The 20,167-nt window shown below is 47.8% G+C and overlaps 1 protein-coding gene across 3 annotated transcripts in view; it reads left to right on the forward strand.

Annotated features, from left to right (window-relative positions):
- Positions 1-357: 357 nt before the first annotated feature.
- Positions 358-20,167, forward strand: part of ZNF710 (zinc finger protein 710) — a 65,793-nt gene continuing 45,983 nt past the window's right edge. Inside the window, exons 1-2 of one of the 3 annotated variants that reach the window (XM_067029912.1) lie at positions 1,765-1,953; positions 2,445-2,535. In XM_067029912.1, the coding sequence (XP_066886013.1) occupies positions 1,788-1,953; positions 2,445-2,535 (257 nt within the window). In that variant the 5' untranslated portion in view covers positions 1,765-1,787. Of the gene's footprint in view, positions 455-1,764; positions 1,954-2,444; positions 2,536-20,167 lie in introns of those variants that run through there. The other 2 variants (XM_067029911.1, XM_059056621.2) reach the window with 2 other exon arrangements.

Genomic DNA, 20,167 nt, shown 5'->3' on the forward strand with positions numbered 1-20,167 from the left:
AACTTGGGCTGACAAGAGGGGGGTGTTGGGGGGGGTGGAAGGAAGTGAGAAAACAAAAGAGAGATAAAAGGGCTGCTTTTCTGTCTCTCTTCCTCCGCGAGCTGGGTTAGGAGGAGCTGTTTTGCATCCCTTCACGTCAGCCCTGCCTCATTCCCTTCTTCCAGGGAGGGAGAGCGAGCGAGCGAGCGAGAGAGAGAGAGAGAGAGAGAGAGAGAGAAAGAGAGAGAGAGAGGGAGAGGGAGAGGAGAGGGAGGCGAGAGAGAGAGAGAGAGAGAGAGAGAGAGAGAGGAGAGAGAGAAAGAGAGGAGCCGGAGGGAGGGCGGCAGGAGCAGGCGGCGGGCGCGCGTGGAGGCGGGCGGCGGGCGCGCAGCAGCAGCCCGGGCGGTGGGCAGCCAGGAGCCCCCGGCCCCGGCCCGCCACGAGCCCCAGCGTAGGAGCCGCGCCCGGAACCAGGGTGAGTGTCCCGCGCGGCCCCGGGCCCCCGACCCCACAGCCCCGAGCGGCGCGCCGGCGGGGGCGCGGGGGGCGCGGGGGTGGGTCACTGCGGCCGCGGCCGGCCCGCCCCCCGCCTCTCCCCGGGGACGGCCGCGCGCAGGCCCGCGCTGCAAACATGTCGTCTTTTCCTTTCACTTCCACATTCCCTCATGCCGGAGAGCTGGAGGGAGACATGGAGAGCCGGGGAAAGAGGGAGAGATGGCGTCTGGCGGGGTGGGGGGGGGGTGTGGAGTGGGAGGGGGAAGGGAAGGAGGGAGCGAGCGAAAGAGGGCGAGAGCGAGGAGAACGCGCGAATGAGAGAGAGAGAGAAAGGGAGGGGAGAGAGAGAGAGAGAGAGAGAGAGAGAGAAGCAAAAATGAAAGGAAAGCGCGGCGGCGGCGGCGGCGGGGCGGGAGGCCCGGAGGCGGCGGCTGCGGCTCGCAGGCCCGCACGTGGGTGTCCCGGCGCCCAGTACGTTCCCCCGCCGCCCGCCCGGGACTCAAAGTTTCACCCCCTCGCCGCGCCGCCCCGCCCCGCCGCTGCCCACAAACTTTATTCTCCCGGCGGGTGGGGTTGCTGCGCGTCCCCGTCGCCCGGGGCGGGGGAGGGCTGGGCGCGCCGCCGGGGTGTCGGGGGCGCCCCCGGGACAGCAGGCCGTCGCACGCCCCGCTCCCCGGGGCGGGGACCTGTTGAAGGCGCTCGCCGGCCGGCTGGGTCTCCACGGCCTGTCCTTAGCCTCCTCAGTCTCAGTTCCCCTTCCTTGTCGCCCACTCTCTCCGTCTCCTCGCGGTCATTTTCCTAATTGGACAGAGCTGTGGGGTGTGATCGCCGGCGTCAGATTAGTGGCCCCGAGGCTGCCAGGTGGGCGCGGGGACTCGGGGACCAACGGGACAGCCCCCGCCAGCGTGCAGAGCCCGCAGATCCGGCCCTCGTGCCACCGCCCCCCAAACCGTGGACTTGCTAACTAGTGCGTATCGGTTTTTTTTCCAACTTGCCTTTTAAGATGACTTTTATGGTGGCTGCAATTGCTTCCCTCCAGTCTGAGCAGTAGTTCGGGAAGATTTAGAGGCCAGGAAGGTTCTTGCGTGGGTTTTAACTAACCCGAAACGATCATTAATGTATTTCTAAGCTCTGCGATGGTTCGGGCAAGGCGTAGCCGCAGCCCGGTGCGTCTTCACAGGGTCACTACGAGGTGCTGGTCTTTCCCGGTCTGAGCGGTCCAATGAGGGACTGTCCTCGTGGCCCACCCTAGAGCAGCGGACCGAACGCCCTAACTGCTAAGGGCACCCAGAGCGCCTTTATTTCTGTGCAAAATGGAAACTCCCAGCCGGTGTAGACCTGGAGGGGACATAACCAGTTCCGGTGGGCGCCTGGGAAACTCACAAGATTCCCCCATAGGTGTGCGGATAGGGACTTTGAAACTTGGGGGTCACCCAGCCAACTTGGAAGCTGCTCTTTCAGTCCTGCCTTTGTACACGTGTAAGTAAAAACAGTCAAAGTTCATTTCTACCAAGTAGAGGGCCTGGAGCCTGCATCCCTGTTTTGCCCTCACCAGGGGCCTTCAAAGGACCCGCCGGGCCAGGTGGGGGAGGGGAAGTAAACCACCCCTAATTGTCTTTAGACTTGAGAAAATGCATTCTTAGTGTTTGTGATCAAAGCCATGGGCCTGTCTGGTTTTGATTTTTGAGACTTATTATGGCTGTCCCTTTCTCGTTTGTTTTAAAGCGAATGTTATTTTCTAGAGCTCTCATGGTGGTTTTGTCAGTTGGCCCTCGAACCTCGCGGCGTTCTGTGCCAGACATCTGCCGGTCTGGGAACAGGACCTCTAATTGGTCACCTGTAGTTCTAGCCGCACTAGTGCTCCAGTACCTGCAGGACCCGGCTTTCTGGCGTGAGGGCAGTGGGGGTAGGGCTGCTTTCTTTAGGGTAGGGGGAGTTGGCCATTTGGGTCACATTTTTCTTTCCTCTAGGCTCACCTGGTTGCCTGTATGCCGTGGAGGCAGAGGCAGTGAGTTGCAGTGGGGGCACAGGTTCCCTCTTCTCCTCAGAGCGGATTCCCGGGTGAGTCCTTGGCCTGTGGTGTGTGGCCAGGTGTGTGTCCTGTGGCGTGTGTTCTGTACTTGGGTCACTTCCGTTCCAACCAGGCATTTTCTACCAGGGAGACTTATTGTAGGCTCCTTGTCTAGAGACAAGGAGATGAACAAGGTCTGGAATGGTATTTTGAGTTGGAGGAAGGGAGACTAATGGGCCCACCGGAGATTCTGCATGCCTTCTATTTTAGGTTTGCCGTGTGGCCCAGGGATATTTCTATCAGAATTGTGCTTGGAAAAGCTCAAGTTTGAAGTTAGAAGGCAGTAAATAAGTAAAGGAGTAGTCAGGTGCATCTCAGGATGTTGTCCACAGGCTCCTCATCGGCTTGCTCACCCCCCGGATCTGAGGGCAGGGGCTCATTTTGTTGAATTAAGGAATCTGTAAATCTGCTGTGTCTCATGTTAATGGTGGTTGATCCGAGCCCTTAGACTGCAAAACTGGAAGAGGACCTTAGAGGTTGTCTGAAGAAAGTGAGGCATGAGAAAAGCTCCATGCCTGAAATCACACAGTAAGTGACAGAGCCAGCACTCAAACATGGGCTTTCAGAGTCCATTTCCAGTGCTGTTAACACAAGGCTGCTGCCTGTATTCCTCCTGGGGAGCCCGAATCAGGCTTCATCCGAAGAATGTGGCTGTGAGAACATGAAAACATGGGCTTATCCTACCCTCATGAGATAAGTAAATGAAGGACCTTATTTTCTAGTTGTGTTACACGTACTGTTTTGGAGGATTTGACGGCTGGTGTGACTTCTTGGGGAAACCGGCTGTTTCTGGCTGTTATAATGCGTACTTCTTCAACGTCTACCAGTTTAGCAGGGCAGCAGTTTAGTCATCGGGATGTGCCCAAGTCACACTGAGCATTTTTTGATCTGGAATGTTTTCTTCATGCTTTGTACTTATGTGTGATTTATTTAGGCTTGGTCAGGGAAAAGAATGGGGACGTAAGGAAGGGCCAGAGACCCGAACTGATCTCTATTTGTGGGTTAGATCTCTTACTACTTTCAGTTCATGAGGATAGAGGTCTTTCTTTGTCCATTGCTAAGCCCTTGTGCCTAGAACAGGGCCTGGTACATAGTGGGCCCTCGATAAATACTTGTTGAATAAAGGTACTGGACATTAGGAAAAAGATTTCCCTCCCAGCAGGGACCCACAAATGACACACAGAGGCAGAGACAGGGAGGTGATTGATGGGAACTGCAGAGTTTTGCAGTGAGTCATTGCTTAGAACAAGCTCCAGACAGGTAAGGCAGGAGGGGCTGGGAAGAGTAAATTTTGAATGAGGTAGAGCCACTGGGTGGAGACTTGGTGTGAAACAATGGAGAGATCTTGAATTGGACCAGATATGGGGAGGATAATAATAATCGTAGATCTTGGGCCGGGCTTGTGTAAGTGATTTATGTGTATCATCTCCCTTAGTCCTCACAGGTGCTAGTTACTGCATTGTTATTCCCATTTGGCAGATTGGGAAACTGGAGCACAGAGAAATTAGTTACATACAAGGGCACAGAACTGGTGGTGTCTGAACCCAGGCGGACTGGCTTCAAACTTGGCCACCCTAGAATGATGATGAGTTCAGATATCTCTGCCCACTCCAAGGAGCTGGGCATTCAGAGCTTTGGGGTTGCTAGAAAGGATGGCAGCAGAAAAATTGGAAAAGAAATTGTTGGTCTGAAACAGAATGAGGCTGGTCAGGGAGCAGGCCCTCTGCTTCTTTTGCCAAGGCCCTCACAGTGTCTGAGGACTGTAGGGGAATATTTACTGGGGACCTAATTATTCCCCAGGCAGAGTGGCTAGTACCAGATTGGGACTGTTTTGCACTTGATAAAGACTTAAAAAAAAATTTATCCCACTATTCAAATTTATTTTTATTTACCACATACATTTGTTCAGTACATCTTTGATGAAGATTTAGAAAACTTTTTTTAAGGTTGCTTTTCAAGTTACATTTTAGTTGGCATGTATTTGAAACTGGTGGGAATTTTAAAGCCAGAAGTGTCACCCTTGGCCATGAGGCCTCTAGAAGGTGTTTCCCACCAGTGCAAGCTTTCCCTTCCTCCTCCAAGGATGCTGGTCCAGGCTGCTCCAGCCCACAGCAGCTGCCCTTTTATCGACAGTCTGCAGGTCCTGTCCTCGTGGAGCTTGCAGTCTCCCTGGGAGACAGACATTAAACTAATAATTAAACAAATACTCTTTAATTACAGTTATAAATGCTTCAAAGGAAAAAGTACAGAGACCATGGGAGCTGATAATCAGGGAGGACAGGGGAAGGGAGGCTTTCCTGAAGAAAGGGCATTTAAACAGCCACGCCAAGGGTGGGTGAAGAGGCTTTAACCAGGTGGGATAGTCCATTAGCCTTGATGTAAACTCTTGCTACTCTGTATGTGGTCCATGCACCAGCTGCATCAGCATCACCTGAGAGCTTGTTAGAAATGCAGGATCTCGGGCCCACCCCAGACCTGCTGAATCTGCATCTTAACAAGATTCCCGTGCGTGGTAAAGTCTAAGAAACACTGATGGAATCAAAGTACCGAACTGGGAGGTTCACAGCTTTGCTGCGAATGAGTTGCGTGACTCAGGCAAGTCACCCAACTTGGAATGACTTGGAGGAGTAATAACGAGGGAATTAGATCATCCCACAAGTTCCTTTTGGCTTCTCAGATCTTTGGCTTTTGCTGGTATGTGCCGTCTCCAGGCTTACTGAGGGAAAGGACCTGGGCTTACACAGCATCCACCTCTACGGTGCCTTTGGTGGGGGCCAGCATATGCTACTAGTCCATGCTCTGGTCTGACTTCAGTAAGCACTAAAGAGGGGCCAGACCATCCTTTGGGGAAAGATGAGAATAATTCTCAAAAAGCACGTGAAGCTTTGTGGCACACAGAGAGATTGTCTTAAGGTGACCCAGAGATGAGTTGACCTGAAGCGAGAGAAAAATTGTCAAGGGTCGAAGGGGCTTTGAGGAAGAAAGGTGTAACATTTCTGCCCAAAGTGGAGCCTAAACTGAGGGCAGGAGGAACCTGTTTGACAGTTCCATGCATGTGAACATAATACTTCAGGAATTACCATGGTATTCTGCCCCTGAGATCCTCATATCACTGTAGAGAGAACTAGCGCGCTGGAACCGGGGCTCCTTGACCCTTGCAGCTGTGGATGGGCTTCAGCTACACCTGCAACTGTGCAGAGGGTTACATGTGTGTGCATTTTTCTAGGGAGAGGACCTGTAGCTTTCACCAGCCTCAAAGGGGTCTGCGGCCTCCCAGAGCTAGGGGCAAAGGGCTTTCTTGACTAATTTTTCCCAGCTCTTTTATTATGCAGTGCTTACTATGTGCCAGGCACTATTCTAAGCACTTTTCGTATATTAGCTCATTTAGGTTGAATACTTTTCCGGAGTTCACGCACCTCGTAAGTTTCAGAACCAGGATTAGCACCCAGGCAGTCAGGCCCCAGAGTCCCTGCTAGCAAAGCCTACCTTAGTAACAGGACAGGTGGGGCTAAGGGAGAGCTCTTTTTGGTAGAACAAAAATTGAGATTATAGAGGCCCCCACTTTACAAGTAAGCATCTCCCAATAGTTCGTGTGTAAAACTGAAAGGATTTTCCCAAGGAAATGTGTTACAAATAGCACAGGGTTGCCAGGCTAGCCCGTGAGAGCCTGTGTTGCTATTGGGCCCAACTCATGATTGTTTGAAAAAAAAAAAAAAAAAAATTTAGAAAACAAGACAGCTGCAGTACTGCAAGGTAAATTAAGAATTCTAGAATTGGATAGAAGGTGCTTGAACACAGTCAAATGGGGGGGGTGAGGTGGTCGCAGGAAATTGGGGTAGATTCTGAGAGGGGCGGATTAAAGGATGTTAGAGGTCAAAGCAGGGCCGAATGTATGTCGAATCAGCAGCTTCAAAAGGTAAAATAACTGGCTTTTATTACCTACTAATTAACGTGTGTAGCTCACAGACCTGACCCTTCCACCACCCCTAGTGCCTTACCCCAAGTACAGAGGCCTTTTGTCATCTCTCTTACTCATTTCTGTGCCATTTGAGTATTTACTAGTATGTATTATCTTTATAATCTATATATTTGTAAATGGAGTAAAGGGACTATTAAAAGTGGGTTGATCTGTAGAGGGGTTTTGGTTCTGTCTTCTACAACCATCATCAGAAAGGAGTTTCTGATATTAAATACATATGCTCTATCATGTGTATATTTTGGGAGTACCGAGAGAACTGTTGGAAATGTGAGGATTTTCAGTGCAGTTGGAAGTTGAGAATAAGGGATCACATTGTGGCCCAACTACGTTCCCTTTCTTCCTTCCCTGCCCCCCAGGGTATAATAAACAGGGAATCAAAATCAGGTAAGAATGATCACTAGAAAGCGGGAATGTCCGCCCTGCAGATTTACATGGGAGACTAGAGCTTCTGTGATGACTCTTGGTTATGTGTGATTTGTCTTCTGGATCGGTAAGGTTGTCCTGCATGGTTTTGGTAAAAAAAAAAACTGTACAAACTTTAATGGTTGCTTTATGCACTACGTCAGAATGTCCTCACAAGGGCCACACCTGAGCGGGCCTCTCAGTAAGCATTAGGGACCCTTTGGAGGCTGGCAGGGCTGGTTGGTTAACCCCACCCTGTGATGTCCAATCTTGGGGTCCCTAGGCCCACAGTCTCAACCTCCCATCCATTTGCTAGCCACAGGACCACTGTGGACTTGCCATTACCTGGAAGCAGTTCACCTCTGAAATTCTGAATTCTTCCAGGCCCCCCACTGCACAGCCCTACTTGAAGCAACCCCGCCCACCCCTGCCCCAAGCTGGGATACGTCTGCCTGCTCACCTGGGCCTCATGCCCACCATCAACCCTCCATCCCATGTCCTGCCCAGGCTGCCTCCCTACGACTGAGCACTGGACATCCTCCTGTGCCCCAGTTCCCCACTACAGCTACCGACACACCTGTTTCCCTCTCCTTTGGCCCTGCCTCTCCCCTGCCCCCCTCCCATTTCACTTCTCTTCACCCTAGGACTTCACAAAGAAGAGGCCACACTTTCCATCCCTACTTCCTCTCTCCCCCTCTCCTCTCCAGCTCTGAAGCAGCAGGTTCACCCCCCACTCCTAGAGGTCCCCAGCCACCTCCTGATCACATTTGGTGGCCTCTACTTACCTGGCTTCTCTGTAGCTGTACTGTCTGATACTCTTGCCCGTCGTGCGTTCTGGCTCATCACTCTGGGTCCTGCTCCTGCCTCTCTAATCCTGCTTTTCCTGCCACTCCTTCCTCTCCTGGTTATGCTTTGGTGCCTCAGCCACAGTTCTTTGCTACTTGCTTCCCGTCCATGTCTGTGGCTTCACCCTGCACAGTGAGGACTCTTCGGCCTGTATCCCTGCCCTCATGTCTCCTGTGAACAACCTAGTGCTGGGATTACATTAGCTTAGTTTTGGGTATATATGGATATCTTCCTACCATCTTAGTTTGTGTTTTCTGTTTCTTCTTCTTCTGATTCTTTCCTCTCTGTTTTTCCTTTTTTTTCTCTTTACTGCTTTGGAACTTACATACTCTATTTCTTTTTTTTTTTTTTTTTTTTTTAATTTTATTTATTTATTTATTTATTTTAGGCTGTGTTGGGTTTTCATTGCTGCACGCGGGCTTTCTCTAGTTGCGGTGAGTGGGGGCTACTCTTCGTTGCGGTGCATGGGCTTCTTATTGCAGTGGCTGCTCTCATTGTGGAGCACGGGCTCTAGGCGTGTCCCCTGCATTGGCAGGCAGATTCTCAACCACTGTGCCACCAGGGAAGCCCTACATACTCTATTTCTGTCCTTTTGATGCATGCAGACTGCATAAGGTTTAAAGTTAGTTGGTATCCATATCTTTTTTCAAGTAATGCAGTGCAATGAAAGGTTGGTTCACTTTTGATTTTCCACATAGTTACCATTTTGTTTACCCATATTTCCCCCTGCATCTCAGGCTTTCCTTCTGGAATCAGAACATCATGTGGTGGAGGTGTTTTAATCATAAACTTTCAGTTCCTGTTTGGCTAAAATTTTATTTCATATTTATTGTTAAGAGATTGTTTTACTGGGTATAAAACATTAGCTTGAAAGTTATTTTCTCTTAGTATTGAAAGATGGTATTCTACTATCTTCTGGCTTTCCTTATTGATATTGAGAAGGTAGTAGCCCAGTTATTGATCTTAGGTAATTTCTTCTCTCTGGTTGTTGTTTTGTTGTTGTGGAGGTGGTGGTGGTGGTTTGTGTTCATGCACATGTGCACGTGTGTGTGTGTTTTGCAGTTTAATGCATTTAGGAGTGGATTTTATTTTATTTGTCTAAGGATTCGTTAGACTTCCTGAAACCAAAGATTAGTGACTTTGATCAGTTCTAGAAATTTTTCATCCTTTTTCTCTTTGACTTTTATCTCTATCATTCCCTCTCTGGTTTCTCCTTGGGAACTCCAATTAGATATATGTTAGATCTTATTCTATCCTTTACATCTCCTTGACATCGTAACTTTAAAAAAAATTTTTTTATTGGAGTATATAGTTGCTTTATAATGTTAGTTTCTGCTGTACAGCAAAGTGAATCAGTTGTACATATACATATAGCCACTCTTTTTTAGATTTCCTTCCCATTTACGTCACCACAGAGCACTGAGTAGAGTTCCCTGTGCTATACAGTAGGTTCTCATTAGTTATCTATTTTATATATGGTAGTGTATGTATGTCAATCCCAATCTCTCAATTCATCCCATGCCCCCCTCTCTTAACTACTTTTTCATTTTCAATCTTTTGTTTTTTTATAGTGTTTTCTGGGTAATTTCTTATTTGTCTTCCAGCTCATTAATTCTCTCTTCAATTATCTCTAATTTTCTGTTCAGCCCTTCCATGGGATATATTTTTTAACATCTTTATTTGAGTATAACTGAGTATAACACACAATAGTGTGTTAGTTTCTCCTTTACAACAAAGTGAATCAGTTATACATATACATATGTTTCCATATCTCTTCCCTCTTACATCACCCTCCCTCCCACCCTCCCTATCCCACCCCTCTAGGTGGTCACAAAGCACAGAGGTGATCTCCCTGTGCTATGCGGCAGCTTCCCACTAGCTATCTAATTTACATTTGGTAGTGTGTATATGTCCCTGCCACTCTCTCACTTCATCACAGCCCACCCTTCCCCCTCCCCATATCCTCAAGTCCATGCTCTAGTAGGTCTATGTTTTATTCCCATCCTACCACTAATCTCTTCATGCACTGGGATATTTTTAATATCACTATTAACTCAGAGTTTTTTTTAAAAAATAATTTTATTTATTTATTTATTTGGCTGCACTGGGTCTTCATTGCTGCATGCAGGCTTTCTCTAGTTGAGATGAGTAGGGGCTACTCTTTGTTGCGGTGTGCAGGCTTCTAATTGCAGTGGCTTCTCTTGCTGTGGAGCATGGGCTCTGGGTGCACGGGCTTCAGTAGTTGTGGCATGCGGGCTCAGTAGTTGTGGCTCGTGGGCTCTAGAGCGTAGGCTCAGTAGTTATGGCACATGGGCTTAGTTGCTCCGCGGCATGTGGGATCTTCCCGGACCAGCGATCGAACCCGTGTCCCCTGCATTGGCAGGCGGATTCTTAACCACTGTGCAACCAGGGAAGTCCAACTCAGAGATTTTAATATACTTTATGTGTTTTAATCCATTGTAGTTATTTTCTTTGATGTTCATTCTTTAAGTTTTTAATCTGGATGAGCATCATGTTTCTATTTTATCATTTTTCAAATGTGTGACTTTTAAAAAATAATCTCTTACTCTTTTTTAAAAAAAATATTTATTTATTTAATTTTTGGCTGCATTAGGTCTTTGTTCCTGCATGCAGGCTTTCTTTAGTTGCGGTAAGTGGGGGCTACTCTTCGTTGCAGTGCATGGGCTTCTCATTTTGGTGGCTTCTCTTGCTGCAAAGCATGGGCTCTAGGCACGTGGGCTTCAGTAGTTGTGCCACGTGGGCTTAGTAGCTGTGGCTCACGGGCTCTAGAGTGTAGGCTCAGTAGTTGTGGCACAAGGGCTTAGTTGCTCCGTGGCATGTGGGATCTTCCCGGACCAGGGCTTGAACCCATGTCCCCTGCCTTAGCAGGCAGATTCTTAACCACTATGCCACCAGGGAAGCCCAATAATCTCTTACGCTTTACCTGGGTTTTTAAATCCTCATTTCCTTAATCATATTAAACATCCTTTTTTTTTATATCCGATAGTTCTAGTATCTGAAGTATTTACATGTGTAGTTCTGTTGTTTGATGATTCTGCTTCCCTCCCATTCATGAGGGTTTATTTCTTTTTGTGATTTTCTATTGTGAGCTTATGTTTGTTAGAATTCTATCTGTGAGAATTCTTCTTTAAGGTGTGGGATGAGAGTACATTCTTCCAGGGAGAATATGTGTTGCCTTCTGCCAGACACCTTAAGACCCTACAGATGAGTCATTTATGGGTCATAATTCTTAGCTTGCAGTTTTGAGGACCAGAGCCCAAACCCACTTGAGGGCTGGCTAATGACCACAGATTCTCAGAGGAGCCTTTTCATTTAAAACTCTGCCCACAGCTAACACTAAGCCAGAGTACTTCCTTCCTGATGATATACCACCAGACCCCCCACTTTGTCCCATTGTTCCCTTATTGCCAAATGCCTTCTCTCCATATTTGGACAAAGTCCTAGTCATGTCAGGCCCAACTGAAAACTATGTATCTTCTGAGCCTTCTCCATGCCATCCCTTGCAAAATCAACCAGTCCTTCTACATTCATTGGCCATTGTCACCTTACCTATTAGTCTGTGGAGGTGTGTGTTCAGACCCCATCCTGGACTCAGAACTTCTTAAAAGGTCAGAGCTGTGTCATTTATTTCTGGAGCCCCAGTGCCTGTTCACTGTTGAGCAGAGTAGTTGCTTAATAGATATCTATTGATTGAATGGAATTTATGGCAAAATCAATATTTCTGTTCCTCTTGAATAGTAATAAAAAAAATCACAAGCACTAAACTACCCTGTGATCTTGGACAGGTCCAGTATACCTCTTTGGATCTGAGTGACCTTAGCTATAAAATGAAGGGACGCTTCTGAGATCTCTACTTGCTCTAAGATACTGAGATTCAACATAATTTGTATGACTGTCAGGCATGATAACATGGATCAACTCTTGGCTCACAAATGGAATGAAGGGACGGGAGGGCCTTGGAGAGAAAGAGCGTGATTCTGAGATAAAGGGGCATGATTTGGAAGAGAAGAAAGAAAAGGGACTCAAAGATAAATTAATATGAAAAGTGACATTTTAGAAAGTTGGCATTTTAAAATTTGTGACTTGAGACAACCTGATAGCTGTCTAAAAAAAGAACACTTTATAACAAAATAAATTTCAGATGGATTAAAGATGTTAAATATAAAAAATGAACTCAGGGAAAATACTTTTAAACTTTGACTTAAAACCCAGAATCCATAGAAGAAAAGATTAATATATCTGACCCTACACAAGTAAAAAATTTCTGTGAGGCAAAATCATCATAAACAGTCAAGAGTCTCCTACTTCTCAAAACTGGGAAAACATTTTTACAACATATAGCAGAGATAGGGCTAATTTCCTTAATATCTAAAAAGAGAAAATCAATAAGAAAAAGACTATCAACCCAATTTTTAAAATGGGCTATGAACCAGTCACAGAAAAGGAAACACAAGTGATTCTTAACCATATAAGGTGTTCAGCCCCACTAGTAATAAGAGAAGTGACAGTGGGAACAGATGCTCTCATAACTGTTGAAAGACTGTAAGTTGGTACAACCTGTATAAAGAGGGTTTTGACAATATTTATTTATTTATTTTATTTATTTTATTATTTTTGGCTTCATTGGGTCTTTGTTGCTGTACACGGGCTTTCTTTAGTTGTGGTGAGCGGGGGGCTACTCTTCGTTGTGGTGCGTGGGCTTCTCGTTGCGGTGGCTTCTCTTGTTGCAAAGCACGAGCTCTAGGTGCGCAGGCTTAAGTGGTTGTGGCACACAGGCTCCGTAGTTGTGGCTCTAGGGCTCTAGAGCGCAGGCTCAGTAGTTGTGGTGCATGGGCTTAGTCGCTCCACAGCATGTGGGACTTCCCAGACCAGGGCTCGAACCCGTGTCCCCTGCATCGGCAGGCGGATATTTAACCACTGCGCCATCAGGGAAGCCTGACAGTATTTATTAAAAGTGCACAGGCAACTCCACTTCTGGGAATTCCTCTCACAGATATGAGCATACATGTGAAATGATACATTTTTCAAGATAGTTCATTGCATCATTGCTTGTAAAAGCAAAAAGGGGTGGGGGGAACAACTTTAATGTCCATCACTAAAGAACTGGTAAATAAATTATCCTATAACCATGCAGTGCAACTCTGTGCAGCTGTACAAAAGAGTGTAAAAGCTCCTTATGTATCGATGTAGTTGCTGAGATATTTTCTTAAGTAAGAAAGTAAGGGACAGAATGCCTGGCTGTGCAGCATTCTGCAAGGATATCTAGGAGACTGGTAATAGTGGTTTCCCACAGCAGATGTTGACTTTTCACTGTGTTCCTTTTTCTACATTTTGAATTTTGTACTTTGTGCATATACTACCTTATTTATTTATTTATTTTTGGCCATACTGCGTGTCTTGTGGGATCTTAGTTCCCTGACCAGGGATAGAACCCATGCCCCCTGCAGTGGAAGCATGGAGTCCTAAACACTGGACTGCCGGGAAATTCCCTATATTACCTAATTTAAAACAATTTTTTTTAAAGAAGGAGGTTAGGGTGGAAAGAAGGGAGGGAGGAACGGAAGAAGGATCACACCTTTGTTCTGCATTTTCATATTTTAGTTACTCCCTTCAGCAGCCCCTAGGGAGGTTACCGTTTTTATTGACCAAGAAACTGAAGCTCGGAAGTCCTCAATGACTTGCCCAAGTTCATGGAGAGAGCCTTGGAACCTGGCACTGAATCCAGTTCTCACTCCAGAATCATTGGGCTCATGTCTGTAGATCAGAATTTTCTTGTTTCCTTCCTTTATTTATTTATTTGGGGGGGGGGGCTTCCTTTTTTTTTTTTTTTGCGGTACGCGAGCCTCTCACTGTTGTGGCCTCTCCTGTTGTGGGCACAGGCTCCGGACGCGCAGGCTCAGTGGCCATGGCTCACAGGCCCAGCCGCTCCGCGGCATGTGGGATCTTCCCGGACCGGGGCACGAACCCGTGTTCCCTGCATCGGCAGGCAAACTCCCAACAACTGCGCCAACAGGGAAGCCCGGCCTCCCTTTATTTTTAATCGATTTCTCATAGGTCAGTGCACCATGGCCTAGACAACCCCCCCCCCCCGACCCCCACGACGCCCTGTGGGAGTGAGTGCAAAGTTCCATCCCGCCTCCTCCAGCTGGCTGGCTGGCTCACAAGTCCTACTGGGCAAAGCTCAGGCAGTAGGTGGTGGAGCCAGCCCAGAACCCAGCCCTCAACATCAGACACAATGAGGAGGATTAGGGATGGGCTTTGCAGTCCTATCTTTGAAGTTCCCAGCTTTTATCAGTGTCTGAACCTTAACACTATTTCAAGGGAACTTTTATTACTGTCGTTATGAACTGGCCTCAGGTAGGTACCAGCTGCTGCCAGGTGCCAAGGAAGCACTTGCTGGTACCGTAAGCTGGTGCCTTCACTTTGTTTTATGGCGGGGAAGTTTTCAGGGCTGAAAGTACTTAGTTCATGGAAGATTGTGGAAGAACAACTTTTTCTATTTTTCTATACACAGGTGCAATCCCTTTAATTAAAGGGAGGAAGAGGTGGTTTTTGATTTTTGGTTTTGGTTTTTGTCTCACAGAAACACCTGTGCTGTTTTCAAAGTAGGGTATTGACTGCTTCCTCTTTGCTGAAGAGAAATTCTCCACAGAGAACAAAGCATAAAGGTGTTGGCCATATATAATGCGAGACTGTAATTTATAGGATACAGCTTCACCTGGGGGAAGAATTTGATGTCTTTAAGAGACACAGAATCATCCAGTACCAGCTGTCCTCATGTGTGGTGTCATATTTACTTTCCAAGTTGGAGTTATCATTTCTTAAGAGAGAGTCAGGGTCCACTGGGGCTGAGGAATGCTTATGGGGGTGGGAAGTCCTCAGGATCCGTGGGCCTTAGCTGGCATGTCCAGCACCCTGTCACTGTGCTACTTGGCATCTTTATGAGGGATGCATGCTAGTGACCCATGCTGTCTCTTTTTGTTTGTTAGGCCAGTGGAAGTGGAAGTGCTTTGAACATCTCAGAGTGGCACCCACGGCAAGTTTGCACCTGGCTGTTTGCTGAATGCGTGCATGTATAGGAGGCACCCCATAAACGTTTCCCAAATGGATGAATTTTGATCTCTGAGATAGATTTTAAAGCTTTTGATCAGAAAGAGGACTGGAGAAATTTAGACATCTCCCATTGCTCCTCAGGTTTTCCTGATTCTTGAATAATTAAGTCCACGTCCTGTGGGATTTTTCCTTCCTTGGGCTCTAGGTCATCTTACGCAAAGGCCACCTTCTGTTAATGCTACACCTGGCACTCTTAACGCCCTCCTGAGCGTTCCACTCTGTTATCTTCTTGTGTTCTAGCTCATTATCTGGAAAAATTTCTGTGTAACATCAGCGAAGTTCTTTTGCTTCAGTTACAGAGCTTGTCAGAATTTCTCTTCCACGCCTCTGTTTGGGGACTTCTATACCTTGGTTATAAAAATTCATTCCCTGTTGCCAGGTAGATGAACAAATCTCACTCAGCTTGAATTCACTGTCTAAAGAGATGGCCATTGTCCTTTCCTTGATCAGGGACAAAAGTACCGTTTGTTTTTTCACACCTCGGCCCCTCTGCCAGTTCTCATCCCCGCCCTCTACCCCAACCCCTCCCCCACCATGGCAGTTACTCTAAGGACAGAAATGTTGGGTCCTGACTATTATGGGGATTTGGCTCCCTGCTCCTGACTCACCCTTCCTGCACTCACTCAGGCCTTCTGGAGGATTTTAATTTCCCTTCACTGGAAACCACCTCTTAGTCTTTGAAAATATTCTTAGGTGGTTTTAAGTGTCTCTGTCCAGTTTTGTTTTGTTTTGTTCTAATCCAGTTCAGATTTGAATGTCCAAGGAATGCACAGTCTCTTGGATCTGTTCCTTTTGTTTTTTAGAAAATAGCTTTTATTGATTTTTTTTTCTTGTTACAGAGAGATTTATGATTGTTGCAGAAAATTTAAGAAATAGAAACAAGCAAAAAGAAGAAAATTAAAACCACCTATAATTATTAATATTTCAGTATATGATATACCCTTCCACATATTTAAGCAGTCCCCTAAATTTAGGTTTTTTTCCTCTTCTCTCATAAAGAATGCTGTGGTGAACATCCTTGGGTATTTTTTGATTATATCCTTGGGATATATTTCTAGCAGGAAATCCACTGGGCCAAGGACACATTCTAAATGCTCTGGATATAGATGGTTAAATTGGCCTCCAGAAATGTCATGTAGTATTTTTGATTCCTTTTAGGTGAATACTAAGTCTTATTCTTTTAAAAGCTGATTATGTGTTTTTAAGACACCGCTTTTCAACTGTTTCACGCATGTTGGTTCAGAGGCACTGGCCTGGGAAAGGCCTGAGAGACCTGGGGCACAGCTGACCTGTGTAAGAGAACCTCTCATCCTTGTCCCTTTGTTTGCAGTGGGCCTTGAGCACTGAGGCTGGAGGCCTTTCTTGTCTCCTCTGCAGGCACCTGGGCAGGCCTGTGGCTCCCCAGGGAAACCTCAAGGGGCCCATCCTTAGGGTACCTGGGGCAGTGCTGGCTTTGAGGATTCCAGACTCTCTAAGGGAGCTTAGGCTGGTCTTTCTTTGAAGAAGATGCTCATAAAACAAACATCCTGCCCTAACTCCATAGACTGAGGTTGGTTGGTGTTTGTCAGGGTGGCATGGAGATTTCCTGTGCAGGCTTCAGGCCCTGTCACGTGGGTCTTGCCCAGAGGAGTGTCTCTGCCCAGACCTTCAGCCCTTGTAGCCCGATTCCCCAACCATCACTGTGCAGGGGTGGGGGGCTGGCAGGGGAGGGAGGTTTGACGGAATCACTGAGGAAGTAACATTTGCTTGGGCTAAATTGGACCTTCCTTTCCAGCTCCTAGCTCCCTCTCTCTTCCTCCTCCATACCAGTACGTTCTTTATGCTGGTTGATGAGGCCTCTGAGGACCTTCCCTACTTCTTAGTTCCTTCTTTCCTCTTGGCTCCTAGTGACACCTAGGCTGCTGCCTACCATCTGGACCTTTCACTTCCTGCTCTTTCCCTGCACCCGCTCTGCTCTGGTTCCCAGCCCCCCATCGATCCCCTGTCCAGGCGGTGCTGTCCCAGCCAAAGCTGGTTCCAGCCTGCCCTCCTTTCTCAGGCCTGGCGGGAAGGCCACAGGGGCTCAGGGAGTCCCAAACTCCCTCCCCAGCATCCCCCAGAGACACAGTGTGCCAGCTGCTGCCCGTTGGGTTACAGAAAAACAAAAACACAAAACCCAGCCCCTAGAGATGAGGGACATTTCGGTTTCTATGAACTTGATGACTAGTGTGCTGGAATTGGGAGGCATGGGTTGGGAGAGGGAGGCTGGAGGTTCCCCTGGGGTGGGCTTTGTTTAAAATTTAATATGCTCTTTCTTTCTCTCAACAGGCCAGCATGGCTTCTAGCTCCTTTGTCATTTTAGCCCTGTTATCTGTCTGGTGGATGAGATCTCTTATCTGCCCGGTCCTGCCTCTCTTCCCTGAATGGCCCATCCCATTCCTCAGTCTCTACCCCCTTCCCCCATTTGAGACACAATGTTACAGACCTCATCCTGTAACCTTATATTCCAATGAAAGTCGTCACCTTGCTTCTTAACTAATTGATTTGGAGAAAACCAGGGTCCACTTTTAATGATGTTGGACCCACCTAAGGCACAAGGAATGGGTAGCCGTGGTGTCCTGTGAGAGAGATGGTGTGGTCCCCACCCTTAGCAGTGTGGGAGAGTTGGGTCCAAGAGTGAGGGTCTCGGCTCTGGGTGGCCTGAGACATAGTCGATTGTTTGCTCCCGTGTGTGTGCTGTAACTTCTGACCTGGCACTTTCTTGGCCTTAGGAGGCTCTGCAGGATGAAAACTACATTAATCACAGAAACATAGAGCTGCTCTTTTCCCCACAGGCAGGGATGGATCTAAAAGGTCACCTGCCACTGAAGTGGGCTCACAGGCAAGGGGAGGACCTTACTGCAAGCCGTGGGACTCAGGATCAGAGGAGCCATGGCCTTCCATCCTGGCTCACCATCTCCTAGCCCTGATGAGCCCCAGCCTCCCCAGCCAAGCCTTGATTTCGTGGCCTGTGAAATGGGTTCATGTGCCTACTTTTCATAGGTGTGCTCTGTGTTGTGTGATACGTGGTAATCATGGTTACCTGTGGACCACAGGCCTGTGAAGTCGGGGAGAACCCCGCACCATCCTGAAAACTTTTCTGTTACAAACCTCCCTCTGTCATTTCTTTATTTCTTCATTCAATCAGGAGACATTTCCCAAGCACCTACTAAACTCTGATATAAAGGAGAATGGCATGGTCTTTGTCCCCAGCAGGCCCTCAGCCAGAAGGGATATGGGATATGCAGACAAGAGCACAGGAAATTCGCTCTTTGGACGTGGTGAAGGTGCAGAGGAGTGCAGGGAAGACTGGTGGAGGTGGTGTTTCGCTGAGTCTCAGCAGACAAGGGAAGCAGGGGCATTCCATTGGGGGACTAGAATATACAAAGGCAGAAAGTACAGGCGCATTCAAAGAGTCAGTGGTGGTTTGGTGTGGATGGGAGGTAGGATGTAGAGGTGGGATGGTAGAAGATGGAGCTGGAGGGACCCATCTGGAATGTGTCCAAAGACTTGAACTTCATCCAGAGGCCTGGGGGAGCCACCAGTGGGTTCTGAGCAAAGAAACAATGTGACAGATCACTCTGGCATAAGTCAGGGCACTCGGGGCTTATGCTGTTATTCCATGTGGGGAAATCCCTTGGAAAAATTGATCTGAGGGTTGAGAAATCCCTCAGAGGAATAAGTATAGCACTTTTGCTTGAATTCCTTCTCATTTCACCTAAAATTTCTGCTGTGCACCTGCTGTTTACAGATAATGTATAAAAGTACGTTTTCTGTGCTTGACCGTGTTTCTTAAAACTCACCAAGAAATAACCCCAAGTAAAAATTTTCCACTGAGGTGTATTCTTAACACATAGTTACTGAATTGAAAATGTAGGAAGGTCTTCGGAAATGTTGCATGAGTGCATGAGATCTTCAGGATGGGTTTCCTCAATCCCAGCAAGGGAAGGAGAAAGAGAACCAATGTTTGTTGAGCACCTGCTCCGGGCCAGGCACTGGGCCAGACTCTTCTAATTCAATGACTCTGTAAGAAACAGCATTCCTGACCCGTTTTAACATTTTTTTAAAAAATTTATTTTTGGCTGCATTGGGTCTTCGTTGCTGCATGTGGGCTTTCTCTAGTTGCAGCGAGCGGGGGCTACTCTCTGTTGCGGTGTGCGGGCTTTTCATTGTGGTGGCTTCTCTCGTTGCGGAGCATGGTCTCTAGGCATGTGGGCTTCAGTAGCTGTGAAGCACAGGCTTAGTTGCTCCATGGCATGTGGGATCTTCCTGGACCAGGGATCGAACCTGTGTCCCCTGCTTTGGCAGGCAGATTCTTAACCACTGCGCCACCAGGGAAGTCCCCCTGACCCATTTTAGAGGCAGAGAAACTGAGGTTCATGAAGGAAGCCACTTTCCCAAGGCCTTGCACCTATAAGGGATGGTAGCAGGATTTGAACCGGGTATGATTGAATCCAGAGTTCACACTCCATTCATTGAACCTCTCTGCTACCTAACTCCCAAGACACACCAGAAAAGTAACGCAGGAGATGCAGAGGTGGGTCAGATGAGCCGCTGGAGAGCCTATTGATTTCTAGGCAAAAATTAGAGCTGAAACACTTGCCCACTCCCATTCTCCCCCAGCAAGTTCTGGGGGCTGATGCACTGGTAGCACCCCTTCCCTGAAGAGCATTCTTCCAAAGGGCAATGGCTACATTCTGATTTGGGTGATTCATTCCACTGTGTAGACACTGCATGGAGCAGAGGGCAGGAAGCTGGTACCTGTAAGTGGCATCAGGATGAAACATAGACATACTTGAGGGTCACTGCCCAGAACAGCCAAGGGTGGTGGGCAGAGCTGCTTGGATATAGGAAGCCACAGGGGTGGGGGGCGAAAGTTTATCGAGAAAGAGCTGAGAGATATTCCCATGGGACAAGACACTCCTGGGGCGCTCGGCACACGCCAGCATCTTTTTGCCTGTCACTGCACTTCCTCTGGCCCTTGCTGTCTTTGCTTGGCCATCTTAATACATTCCCTGTGGGTCAGGATTCTCTTCTATGACTTTCTAAGAGTGTCCCCAGACTCTCCGGGGCTCAGTGGAAGCCAGCTGAGGCATCCGTCTTCTAGGAGAGGACTTGGGTGAGCGAGGATGGAGGACAGAGAAACAGAGCAGGAAGACCCCAGTGTGAGATGACTCCTAGTAAAGGTAATAAACGCAGGGCCAGGGCGCCTGTGTGGTACCTTTGCCAGTCGCACGCTTGTG

This window comes from Kogia breviceps, chromosome 3, assembly GCF_026419965.1.
Source record: "Kogia breviceps isolate mKogBre1 chromosome 3, mKogBre1 haplotype 1, whole genome shotgun sequence".
Lineage (NCBI taxonomy): Eukaryota > Metazoa > Chordata > Mammalia > Artiodactyla > Physeteridae > Kogia > Kogia breviceps.